The 12,139-nt window shown below is 37.2% G+C and overlaps 1 protein-coding gene across 1 annotated transcript; it reads right to left on the bottom strand.

Moving 5' to 3' along the window:
* Positions 1 to 1,570: 1,570 nt before the first annotated feature.
* slc39a9 (solute carrier family 39 member 9) lies at positions 1,571 to 11,850 on the bottom strand. The gene is made up of 7 exons (XM_084097567.1): positions 11,288 to 11,850; positions 9,637 to 9,745; positions 8,286 to 8,486; positions 8,143 to 8,211; positions 7,269 to 7,354; positions 6,505 to 6,639; positions 1,571 to 3,525 (listed from the first exon to the last, which is right to left on the bottom strand). The coding sequence occupies exons 1-7, from the start codon at positions 11,381 to 11,383 to the stop codon at positions 3,292 to 3,294; spliced, it is 930 nt and encodes a 309-aa protein (XP_083953693.1). The 5' UTR covers positions 11,384 to 11,850; the 3' UTR covers positions 1,571 to 3,291.
* Positions 11,851 to 12,139: the final 289 nt, after the last annotated feature.

Below are 12,139 nucleotides of genomic sequence, written 5' to 3' on the forward strand. Positions count from 1 at the left end.
TATTGTCAAGAAATGTAGTTTTAAGAGTTTTTTTAGGCTAGAATGTAGCTGTTTAGACCTCAAATACGCGACCGGTTTATATGTAGACATTGAGCCTATTTGGAAATGTGTTGTTTGTGTGTTGCCAGTGTGTGTACACAACCACCCATAATGGTAAAAATCCACCCACTCCTCTTTTTAAATCCCCATAAATCATAAACAGTGTCTCAGAACAAGGCATTTGTAGATTCTAGTTTTTGTGATGTCACAAATATTAGGCCCCACCCACGACTGCGGATGGACTCTGCCTTATTAGCATAGACTCCGCCCTCAGTGAGGTGTACACCATCCGCCATGTTTATCTCCTCGCCAAAACATTTAACAGCAGCATTCAAGTAAGAAATGTATCCTTATTAAAGCTATAAGTTATTCAGTCAAGAGCAGTGAGTGATTTTCTGTTTTTCTTTGTTGCTTGATTCATGTTAACAGCATAGGTACTGTAAATTACGCTGCTTTCATTTTATTAAAGATCTAACATACACATGCAACTTTTATACTTGCTGTTTACGTTCACAGACATAACCCACTGTGTGTTTGTGAACTTTGGTGCTTGGACATAACATTGTGTGTATTTGACAGAATAAGCCCAATAAGACGTGTAAGAGAACTAGTTTAATACTCACTGGACGCATCCTCTGACAGCCAGCTTTCGGTGTGTGCTTCGGATGTGTGCGCTCAGAAAACCATATATCAGAAGTTTAGACTGATATGGCTTTAAAACGCATGCAGATAATAAACTTTCATGATGATGAAGAATGTCACGTGAGAGTGACGCAATAGAGAATATAATCAAAACCAAACAGATGCTTTGTTAGTTTTTGGAAGAGTATCAATCTGAGGCACGAGCTGTAAAGGCTCCGCCCACTTCTGGAAAGTGTGGTGGGAAGCAGCAGCTCATTTGCATTTAAAGATACATGCACGAAAACAACATGTTTTTCCTTACACTCAAAAATGGCCATTTACAACATGGTGTAATAAATGATCTATGGGGTATTTTGAGATAAAACTTAAAAAGGGGCATAACCTTTAACTTAAATCCTGTACTAACTAATGCTGCTTTTGAACTTTTGACTGAATTGTTTTCTTGTTTATTAACTATCGTGCAAACTTCTTTAAATAACTTATAATGCTTATGGCCTAATCACAGACGTGCTGATATAGAGCCATATCACACTCCTACTCAAATAATAATGCTCAAATATTATATTATTTTATTTCAGCTAATAGTCTAATCAAAACTGGAGTAATATATATTTCTGAACTTCAATGTGAAATCACTAAAAGTTAAAAATGTTGAAAAATGTCCCAGATTGCTGTCAAAATCCATAATGTGTGCCTGTTCTTAATTACCAGACAGTAACTGTGTGAAAAGCACTAGACAAATAAATGAGAATTAAATTGCAAAATTGTTTTTTAAATGATTACTCATTGCTCATTTATTTGCTTTATTAATTCACAAAGTGAAAATATTTCTCAATGCAATTCCAAATGTTCTTAGACAGGCAAAATAAGGTACGTAGTACGACTTGCATCCATTAAAAAAGAAAATAAGTTTATTCAAATCATGAACAAAGACTTTTGCAACCATTTTAAGTTAAACAATTGCGAGAAAAATAAGGCATACTCCTCTTGTGGAATGATCACATAAAAGCCCCAAAACTGAATTCATCATGTTCCGCTTCATTGTAAAATCTCTACCCCAATACAATCACTCTTCCTAGACTCTGCAACAGCTGAGCTGTAGGAGAAGAATCAATCAAAATAAGTCAATATGGCACAAAATTTCACCTAACCAATCAAAATTCAGTTAAATTACATATCCGTGCCAAGTCTCGAGGAGGTCATTTTAAGATTCGCATTTTCCCTTTCAGAGGAGTCATATCTACAAATCAGCGTGAAGTCTCTTTCGTCTGTATATCTTCCACAATTTGAGATTGATGCTGCACTTTTGCACTATAGTAAGATGAGGGCGCTAGAGAGCTAAATGCATTAAAACACAGCTTTCACATAGACTTTAACTATCATTTTTCAGAGCAAGAATCCAACACTTTGTAAACCAGGACCAGGATGTTGCTGGAGTCCCAGTTTACCTCTTAATGCTTTCCTATTCAAGCTTCAGAGGCAACCTTAAAAATAGCTTGGTGATGAACACAGCAGCGTTCCAGCTCAAGGATCACTTCTTCATCAAGTGCAAAACCTTCAGGTTGCCAAAACAGAAATCCACCATATAATCTTCCCAACTGACCTCAAATTCCCTTCGGTTAAGACAAAGAACAAAAATGGACCTTTAATGTCATTAATTTAAAAACGATCTTTCTCTCCCACCGATTACAGAAGCTAAAATGAGACTAAAAACTACTCTGGGGAACATGGTGTCAAACAGGGTCTTTTTTTGTCATTTATACAGAGAATACATATTTACAGTACACAGGCTCTGCTCTGAGCAAGCATCACAGTACAAAACATCTGACTGACCAATGAGATCCTTTTTCCAGGATTAAACAACCAATCAGGATCCAATAATAGTCAAATAATAATGCTGTACATGCACTGAACTCAACAGAACAATGTGTTCATCCGCTAAACCTTTGGACATTTGAAAAAGAAACATTTCATATTTGTCAAATTACCATATACATGATGAAACTAGTTTAAATTTAGCAGTAACCAAGTAGCCCAGTGTATGTTCCCATATTAATCATATTAATGGAATACTGTCATCTCATTATTATGATTTGTGCAAAAAGGGGGTAAATAAGCTTAAAGTAATTACTCTGGGCCAATGAATTTTAATATGTTTGTAAAGTATCAAAACTTTTTTAATTTTTGTAAATGAGCACAACTGTGCAAGTTCATCATTTATCAAAGACCCATGAACATATTCCATATACAAAAACCAAAAGAATAGCAAATTTAAAGCAAACATGACTACCCAACCACAAAAGATTCTTTTAAACAAGCACCACTGAAGAAAGAAGAAATTAAATGAAGAGTTGGACACTTGATCGCTTTTATTTGTGTATGGTCATCGTAAGCTGTCAGTCACAGTGTTTTGTGGAGCAGCAGGGCAGCCCATTCCTGATGTCCTCAAATCCCATTCCCGACTGCAAAGTTCCTGCGCTCACTCCAACCACCGACTTGAATAAACTGACAGAGGCATGATTCAAACCACTTCTGTGAGGGTGTTGTTTGGCCAAAGCTGTTCAGAGTTCAATTCGCACGTTTCCGACCTGTGGCTTGAAGTGAAGAACACTAGTGCTGGTGTCCGATGGACAGCACTAGAGGTATCAGACAGCCGAGAACCAGAGCTCCAACCTCCACTTTGCTCAGTCCTTTCCCCGCGCTGGCCCCGGGCGAGTGGCTGTGGCCGCCCATGCCGCCCACTTCCGGGAGGACGTGCACCGTAGCCACGTACAGGAAGGTGCCGGCAGAGAACAGCATGGCCACACCGGTGGCGTTGACGTCAGATAGCGCCTCTTTACTGCTCTGGATAGAAGAAGAGGAAAAGTGTTAAGGCCCCGATATACTCACGGCGAAGCTCTTTTTTGTTCTTTGCTTGTTTGAAATAGGTGAGCAGCGATATACTGTTAGTCAAGTCAAGTCACCTTCATTTATATAGCGCTTTTAACAATATGGATTGTTTCAAAGCAGCTTTACAGTGATAATGGGAAATTACCGTAACAGATTGTTTAGGCTTTACAACAGCTCTAGAATAAAGTTATTGTCCAGCTGAAGTTAGTTTTGATTGATTGATTCACTTCCGTTGCGAAGATCACTAGTTAATAATTTAGGGTTCTAGCAGGAAAACCCTCAACGCGCTCCAGCCGCCCATCCGCACATAACAGTGCCTGGTGTCTCGAGAACGCACTCCCTGAAATAGGTTTTTGAAGGTGCAAACGATTATCCGTTATCTCTGCGCAAACCTCAAAAACACAAACCCGCGAAAACACAGACGTCGCGCACATGCGCATTACGTGTTCAGTCCAAAGGTATGTGCGTTTGAATATATATGTGCGCAGGCGTGTAGTCCTTCTTTACAAATCATCCCTCAATAAACTACTTGTCTGGCCTTAAAAATTTATAATACAGAAATTTTCTGTTGCGTCTGCGTAGCCACGCGAACCGGAATTATCCCGACAACATGTTAGCAAACATCCGATGCCGCCAACACTGCTGAGAGCGACGTTTAGATGAATATGTAAATATGTTCTGCACGCTTTCCTCTAAATAACAAAATAAACAACCAAATTGTGAAAACAGCAAGCATTTTTTTAAATAAAGCATAAGAAATGCATATGATCATAGCAACGTGGATGTTTGCACGAGCTCTGCAATTCGGCACTCTAGTAAAGTCACGTCACGTTTATTTATATAGCACTTTATTAGGGATGCACAGATTCGAAAATTTAGTCCGATACGATAACCGAAAATTTGTTTTATTTGAAAGCTGATAACCCATATATCGGCAGATAAATCCAAATCTATATTTTTATATAATTTTTGAGAGCTTGATTACAAAAACAAAAGTCTCACTATTAAAAGCCATGTCCCAAGCACATAAATATAATGTTCTCATTATGATTTTATGTAGCCTATTTGACAGACTTGCACTGCACGTTGTACTTAACCGTATTTTTATTTTTGAAGTGATTTCAATCATATTTCAAGCAATTCAAAACCATCATGGCGAACAGTGCGTATCTGAAGTGTCTCAACTGAAGGAAATAATCCATTATTCCACAGCATTAATATATCAACCGAAATGTCTTATTGGGCCGATAATGATAACATTAAAAATGGTGGCCAATATAACGTGCATCCCTACACTTTATACAGTAGATTGCTTAAAATCAAGCAGCTTTACTGTATTAAACGAGTTACTGACACTTTTTCATAAGTACAACTTCATTTTCTACTATAAAGGCACTGAGATACTTCAAGCGAAACCGAAGAACGAACTGCTGTGATGTCATTTTCAACAAAATCAGGCCAAAACGAACTTCGTTTGGAGTTTGTTTTGGGAGTTCGAAACAGCTTGCCAAAGTTTGGAACTTTGTTTTGGCCTGATTTTGTCCGAAATGACGTCACAGCAGTTCGTTCTTTGATTTCGCTCGAAGCACATCAGGGCCTTTAGATAAAGGGTGAATCTAGGACGTTTTTTTGGTGAACATTAAATATTCATGATTGTTACAGGGATGATCGTTGGTGTCCCAGCGGTAGAAATGGCACTGCATCTCAGTGATTTCCAGGCTGTCTAAAGAAAGAGAAATGGGGCGTTTCACAGCAGGGGAGCAAGAGGTGAGTAATCTCCACTCTGCCACCTCAGCTGTTCCCATGGCGATAGGATGTGGGATGCCTGCGGCGAATCTGAAAAACATAGCGTGGGCCTCCATGGTTGTTATGTAACCCTGGTGAAGCATCTGAAGTTTTATTAGTTATTGTGCCATTATGGGGTAATTAGTAGACATAAAACAAAAATGTTAGCACAAATACTAAAAAAAAACTATTTGCCAATTCAGCACATATTTAAATTAGAGTCTGAATTTTTTTAGAGGCAAATTGTAATATTAAAAATAACCTATTAAAACATTTATTTCATATTATTATAGTCACTATTTACATATTTTATGTTGTTTTATTTTACCGCATGTTTTTCTGCAAACGAGTATGAGTGTTTAATGTTACTTGTGCTCGGCATATTGAAAAGAATCTCAACATTGACAAATTAAAACACTCCAGGTCTTTATCACTTTATTAATATTAAACAAAACAAAACAAAATGACAAATGTTTACTTGCCGTCACATTTGCGAGCTTGCAACAGGAATCTGAATTAAAGGGATGGTTCACCCAAAAATGAAGAATGTTGGTAACCAGACAGTTGATGGTAGCCATTGACTTCCATATTAGGAAGAAATATACTATGGAAGTCAATGGCTAGTCAACTGTCTGGTTACCAACATTCTTCAAAATATCTTCTTTTGTGTTCAACAGAAGAAAGAAACACATACAGGTTTGGAACAAAATGAGGGTGAGAAAATGATGACAGAATTTTCATTTTTGGGTGAACTAGCGTAGCATCTTCTGGGATTTCCAACAGCATTCGATGAATCCTCGATATCAAGAACACATCCGGGTTCTATATGCGTCTCTACTTGCGTTCTTGAGTATAGGAATTGAACTTCAACGGTTGATAATGACGTAGTACGAGAACACGCATATTGAGAAACTGCCAATGACTTTACTAACTGGCGATTGGCTCTTTTATTTAGAATGTAGTAGGACTTATTCCGCCATATTCTCCCATTCATAGTAATATGAGTGCACTGCGTCTTTGTATATCTAAAGTCTTTGTTTTAACCTAGTTCAAATGTTATGCAGATATTGTCTTAGATATTGTCTTTATCAAATTGACACTAACAAGGCTTACAAATACTGTCTGTTTTATTTTAATACTTGAACATACCTGACTGAGTCCTACGTAGGTGAGCATGGCCAAAACAGGGGCAGCCAAGGCAAAGACTAATAGATGTTTCCGGATACGGTTTCTTTCTAAACCCGCATGCATGAGGAAAGAGACGAGTCCAAATGCAGCAGGAGCCTGAAATACAATACAAAGCATCATAGAAGACTTGCATTTAAATCAGTATGAAAAAAATTGCATTTTCAATGCATAAGAAACACATTCATAAAGCTACACAGTTCATACATTTTTTTTAAAAAAATCACGTAAAATATAGCTGTATTGATTTATAGCCAGTCAATAAGATTTTTTGTTGTTGTTCAAAAAAAAAGAATAACTTTAAGCAAGGATGCTTTAAATTGATCAATATGAGAGTAAAGTGTTTAACTTTGTCAAAAAAATTGTTAGATATTGTTAAAAAAATATCTATTCCACATATACTGTTCTTTTGAAACTTCAATTTATCAAAGAATTATAAATAATAATTCTTTTGCACCAAATCAGCATATTAGAATGATTTCTGAAGGATCATGTGACACTGGAGACTTAGCCGTCATGCGATTTTGCTTTTTACTCATTTATAATATATTGTGTTTACGTTCTGAAATATTTGGAGAATTTATTTGGAAACATTCAGCAGGTCTTTCTAAACAAATCGATTCAAATGAGAAACAGCACCAACGAGTTATCATAACTATAATCACAGAACACTAGAGAAATACACAAGCTAGAGTAGAAGTGCATTAATTCATTAAGGTTGACTGTACCTTATGCAACATAATGGCCACAAATACAATGAGCTGGACGCTGGTCTGAGACGTGGATGCAGCCGCTCCGAGAGCAACACCATCAGCTGGAGCCACAGATAAATCAAATATGATTATTGGTCAGATTTAACAGAACACAGAATATACACTCCTGGTCAAAAGATTGGAATAATTACGATTTTTTCATGTTTTTCAAAGAAGTCTCTTATGCTCACCAAGGCTGCATTTATTTGATTAAAATAAAGTAAAGAATGAAATATTATTACAATTTAAAAGAGTTGAAAGAGAAAAATATTTTGAAATATATAATTTTTCCTGTGAAGGCAAAGCTGATTATCAGCATCATTACTTCAGTGTCACATGATCCTTCAGAAATCAATCTAATATGCTGATTTGTTGCTCAAGAAATAATTATTTTTATTATCAATGTTAAAAACAGTAATCTTATTAAGCAGCCAAAACTGGTAGTTGATATCAATATTAATAATTGAGCACCAATTTATTTGTTAACAACTGAGAACCAAATCAGTATTTTATATATATTATTCAAGAATGGAGTAATGGTATATAAACCCAGAAAACAGTTATTTAATATAAACTATCACATGTTTCAGAATATTAGTATTTTTTAATTTTTTTGATCAAATAAACGCAGCCTTGAAGTGCATAACATCTAACATGTATTCAAATAGAAACCAGTTATTTTTAAAACAGAAAAAATAAAAATAATTCCCAAACCTTTGACCGGTAGTGTACAGCATTACAAATATGACAAAATTACAATCTGAAGCTACCAAAATAACACACTACATAGAACACATTTGGATATCTCAATTAAAGATGTATCATTACCAGTTTTTTCAATCAGTTTTACCTGCAGCATGGACGACCAAGCCAAGCGTAGTGGTGACTTTAGAGCTAGCAGTCCTCGCTGCTTCTGGATCTAAAAGTGTGGAGAGAACGGTTTCAGACACATTATGCCATCAGTGTAAACCACTGTAATTTGTCAACACGGACCATCACTGTTGTGCATGTGAGCACTGCCGATCTGATCCACCAACAGCATGAAGACGAAGCCCAGCACCAGAGAGACGCCGATATAAGCGTGGAGCTGCTCGTGACTGTGGCTGTGTTCACTGCTGGGTCCCACCACTCCTTCTGCAACCTTCGGATCAGAAACCTCTGCTTCCACCTGCCCATGGCCATGGTGGTGCCCACCTACACCAAAACAGGAACCAGTACAGCTTTAGAAGTCGTTCATACGTAACATCAGTGATGACACATGAGGAGTTGGGAACTACTAACTTAACTACAGTTATGGTGAATTAGTGGTGCAGCTAAATGCTACAATATTTTAAAGGGATAGGTCACCTAAAAATATTTTTTGAATATTTTAAATACAATAAACTGTCTGGCTACCAACATTCTTCAAAATATCAAAAGAAAAAAACTCATACAAATTTGGAACAACTTGAGGGTGAGTAAATGAGGATACATTTTTCATTTTTGGGTGAACTATCCCTTTAAGAAAGCATCTGATCATAGAGCTGATGAAATGTTTGCACCAGCTATTCACCGGCATCATGTTGACAGATGAGATAATAAAAATTACACTGATATGATTGATTATAAAGTATATTTGAGACTATAGACTGTAAAGATCTGGCTGCATGAGACTATAGTTTGAATGAAGCCATTTTCTTTGCATAACATAGACATTTCATGTCAATATGTTATGCAAAGAAAGTTTATTTATTTCGGCATTATCCTGAACATTGTATAAGCACTTATTTCATGTGTCATTGAACAGAAGAGAGGCTCTCGGGAGCACACGTAAACGTCACATACTTTTGATGTTCCTTCACATAAAAATGAGTCTACAGGCTTCCATAGACAACCTACGAAGTCGGGAAGGTCTTGTTTTTTAAGTTTCATTACATGCTGTTCACACATTGCCAATAAAAAAGTGATAATACATGAAATTTCTTACATATAATTCTTTAAAATTAATTTAAAAATCCTTGCTGTTTTGTGCCAGAAATAATACAGGTCTAATTCAATTAGAATTTCTATAAATCACATGCATTTAATGATATAGATAACTAGAAAATAACCAGAAACTTTTTGTTAGTATAAAGTGAAGCAATAAAAAAAAGGTTTTTATTAAACTATAGTTTAACTACTCTAAATTATGAGTAGCTAGTAGCTTTACAATCTAAAGTAGCATGTCTACCAAACATAAACTTCTAGCTATCAGTTTAGGATTTACGCATGGAGAGCTCAGCCCAAAACTTTGATATATATATTCATTCTGCATTATTAAGAAAAGGAATCAATGCATTAACTGAAGTGTGAACTTGAATGTCACCTTCCAGCATTTCCTCATAGAGGGCATGAACTCCCTCTGGAATAATGACAGCCAGTGCAGTGCCACACAACAGCCCAGCTCCCAACACCGTCACCAACTTCAGCTTCTCCTGCAGACAGGAGAGGAATCGCAGAATCAGTAAGCATGACTAACCAATGGGCTCTACTTTATGTATTTAGGTGTGAGGTTGACATTGTCAATAACCTGGACATCATGAAAATATATTAATCAGAAGAGGCATGCAGGTACAATCACATTTCTGAATTATAAACTTCATTTGAGCCTAAACTTCATCTGGGTCCACAAAAAAAGCGGTTTACCGCTATACCGCGGGAATTTCTTGCTTTTCAACCGCGGTAAGAAAAAATCCATACCGTCCCAGCCCTATTACGCAGCACGTTTGAGCTTCAGCAAGAACCAATGAGGTTCATTCTCATGTTACGCAGCACGTTTGAGCTTCAGCAAGAACCAATGAGATTCATTCGCATGTTACGCATCACGTTTGAGCTTCAACAAGAACCAATGAGGTTCATTCTCGTGTTACGCATCATGTTTGAGCTTCAGCAAGAACCAATGAGGTTCATTCTCATGTTACGCAGCACGTTTGAGCTTCAGCAAGAACCAATGAGATTCATTCGCATGTTACGCATCACGTTTGAGCCTCAGCAAGAACCAATGAGGTTCATTCTCATGTTACGCATCATGTTTGAGCTTCAGCAAGAACCAATGAGGTTCATTCTCGTGTGACGCAGCGCATTTCAGCTTCTGTTTATGTTCGTTGATGAATGTTTGTGTAAATAAAAGACTACATTAAAACTGTTCATCATATGAACCAATCGTGTCTCTTCAGAAAATTTGGACTAAACCACTCAAATCATATGGATTATTTTCACGATCTCTTTGTGAACTTTTTGAAGCGTCAAAGTGTAGTTGCGTAGCTGTCAATGGAGGGACAGAAAACTCTCAGATTTCATCAAAAAAAAAAAAAAATCTTCAGGTGTGTTCCAAAGATGAAAGAAAGTATTAGGGTTTTGGAACGACATGCGCGCGAGTAAATTACAGAATTTTCATTTTTGGGTTAACGACCCGTTCTAAATAGTAGTGTACCTATTAAAATAATAGTAGCAAATTATTATATGAAAAAATAATAATAATAATAATAATTTCAGTGTACGAGCACATTCTACTGCTATTTATACTGTATAAACTCACATAAGCATTTTATCAGCCTCCCGCTTTTTAGTTATCTGTATTAGCAACTAAAACAACACGTTGGATGGATGATAAACCATAAAATTAACTTGTCCAGAAAATCATCCTGAACTGCATTTTAAGACAAAACAGGCGTGGGTGGCAGGTTAAACAGCTCGTGTCTACACAATACAAACTTTAGGTTGATATAACATTCAAGCTTATAAGACCATTTGCCCTTGGAAGCTTACGTTAAATCGGGGTTGCTCGAGCATTTGAAGATCAATGCAAATCTCAAACCTGTTTCTGAAAACCTCAGCACCGCACATTATAGATGTCTGCATTTTCAAACACATCTTCTTCTGCAGAGAACCAAACACCCCGAAGCTCACACTGAATATTGAACACACCTGTCCTAAATAAACTACTGTAGACGTGGACAACTCGGGTTCAAGCTCACCTCAGAGAAGTTAACAGCCAAGGGAATAGTTCCAGCCACATAACAACCGACTAGCATAGACAGAGACAGCAGACTGATGGAGCTGAAGTCATCCATTTCTGCTGGAGATCCAGGAGTTTAACAACAAATCCTGTGCAATCGGTCGATGTTTGGTGCCAGTCAGTGTATTAGCCGATTAGCTAATAATAAGTTGTTTGCATCTACCTTTACAAATCACACGATTACAAACGAACATCCACTGCTGATCTGCTGTTAAGGCGGTTTTGGAGCTCTCAGTACATTGACCTGATCGATTATCTAAACTTTAATCACACAGAATCACGTCACGCTTAGCAAGGGCTAAAATCATGACAATCAGTCTGCGAATAACCACATAAATGAACAGATTTGTTAACGCTCGTCATGGTCTGCTTCTCTGATCTCAGGCCGCGGTTGATGACAGGCTGGTTCCTAAATAGGCAACATTTTTCTAGTTTGCCACCTTTTCCGCAGTATCGCCACACTGGTCGCTAACTAGCCGAGTGTGTGATGTTGGCAGTCTGAGCGAAGCACTTCCGGGACACATCGTTGTCAAAACAAAAGCCCCCACCCCTCTCCAAAATACGCCAACAACGTCATCAAGACGCAGCCAGACTGTATGCTAACTACTAGCATTTCCCCCATATCTTTCTAAGGCAAAATAATAAGATTAGTATGTAGTTCCTTCCGAATTCATCAATTATTATCAATTATTAACAACAGAACACAGAGTATACTCAGCAAAACTGTAATTTATTATTTAGAATGTATAGTATGTCCGGATTACATCCACAACACACACACACACACACACACACACACACTTATTAAAAA

This window comes from Abramis brama (assembly GCF_963993115.1).
Source record: "Abramis brama genome assembly, chromosome: 21".
Classification (NCBI taxonomy): Eukaryota; Metazoa; Chordata; class Actinopteri; order Cypriniformes; family Leuciscidae; genus Abramis; species Abramis brama.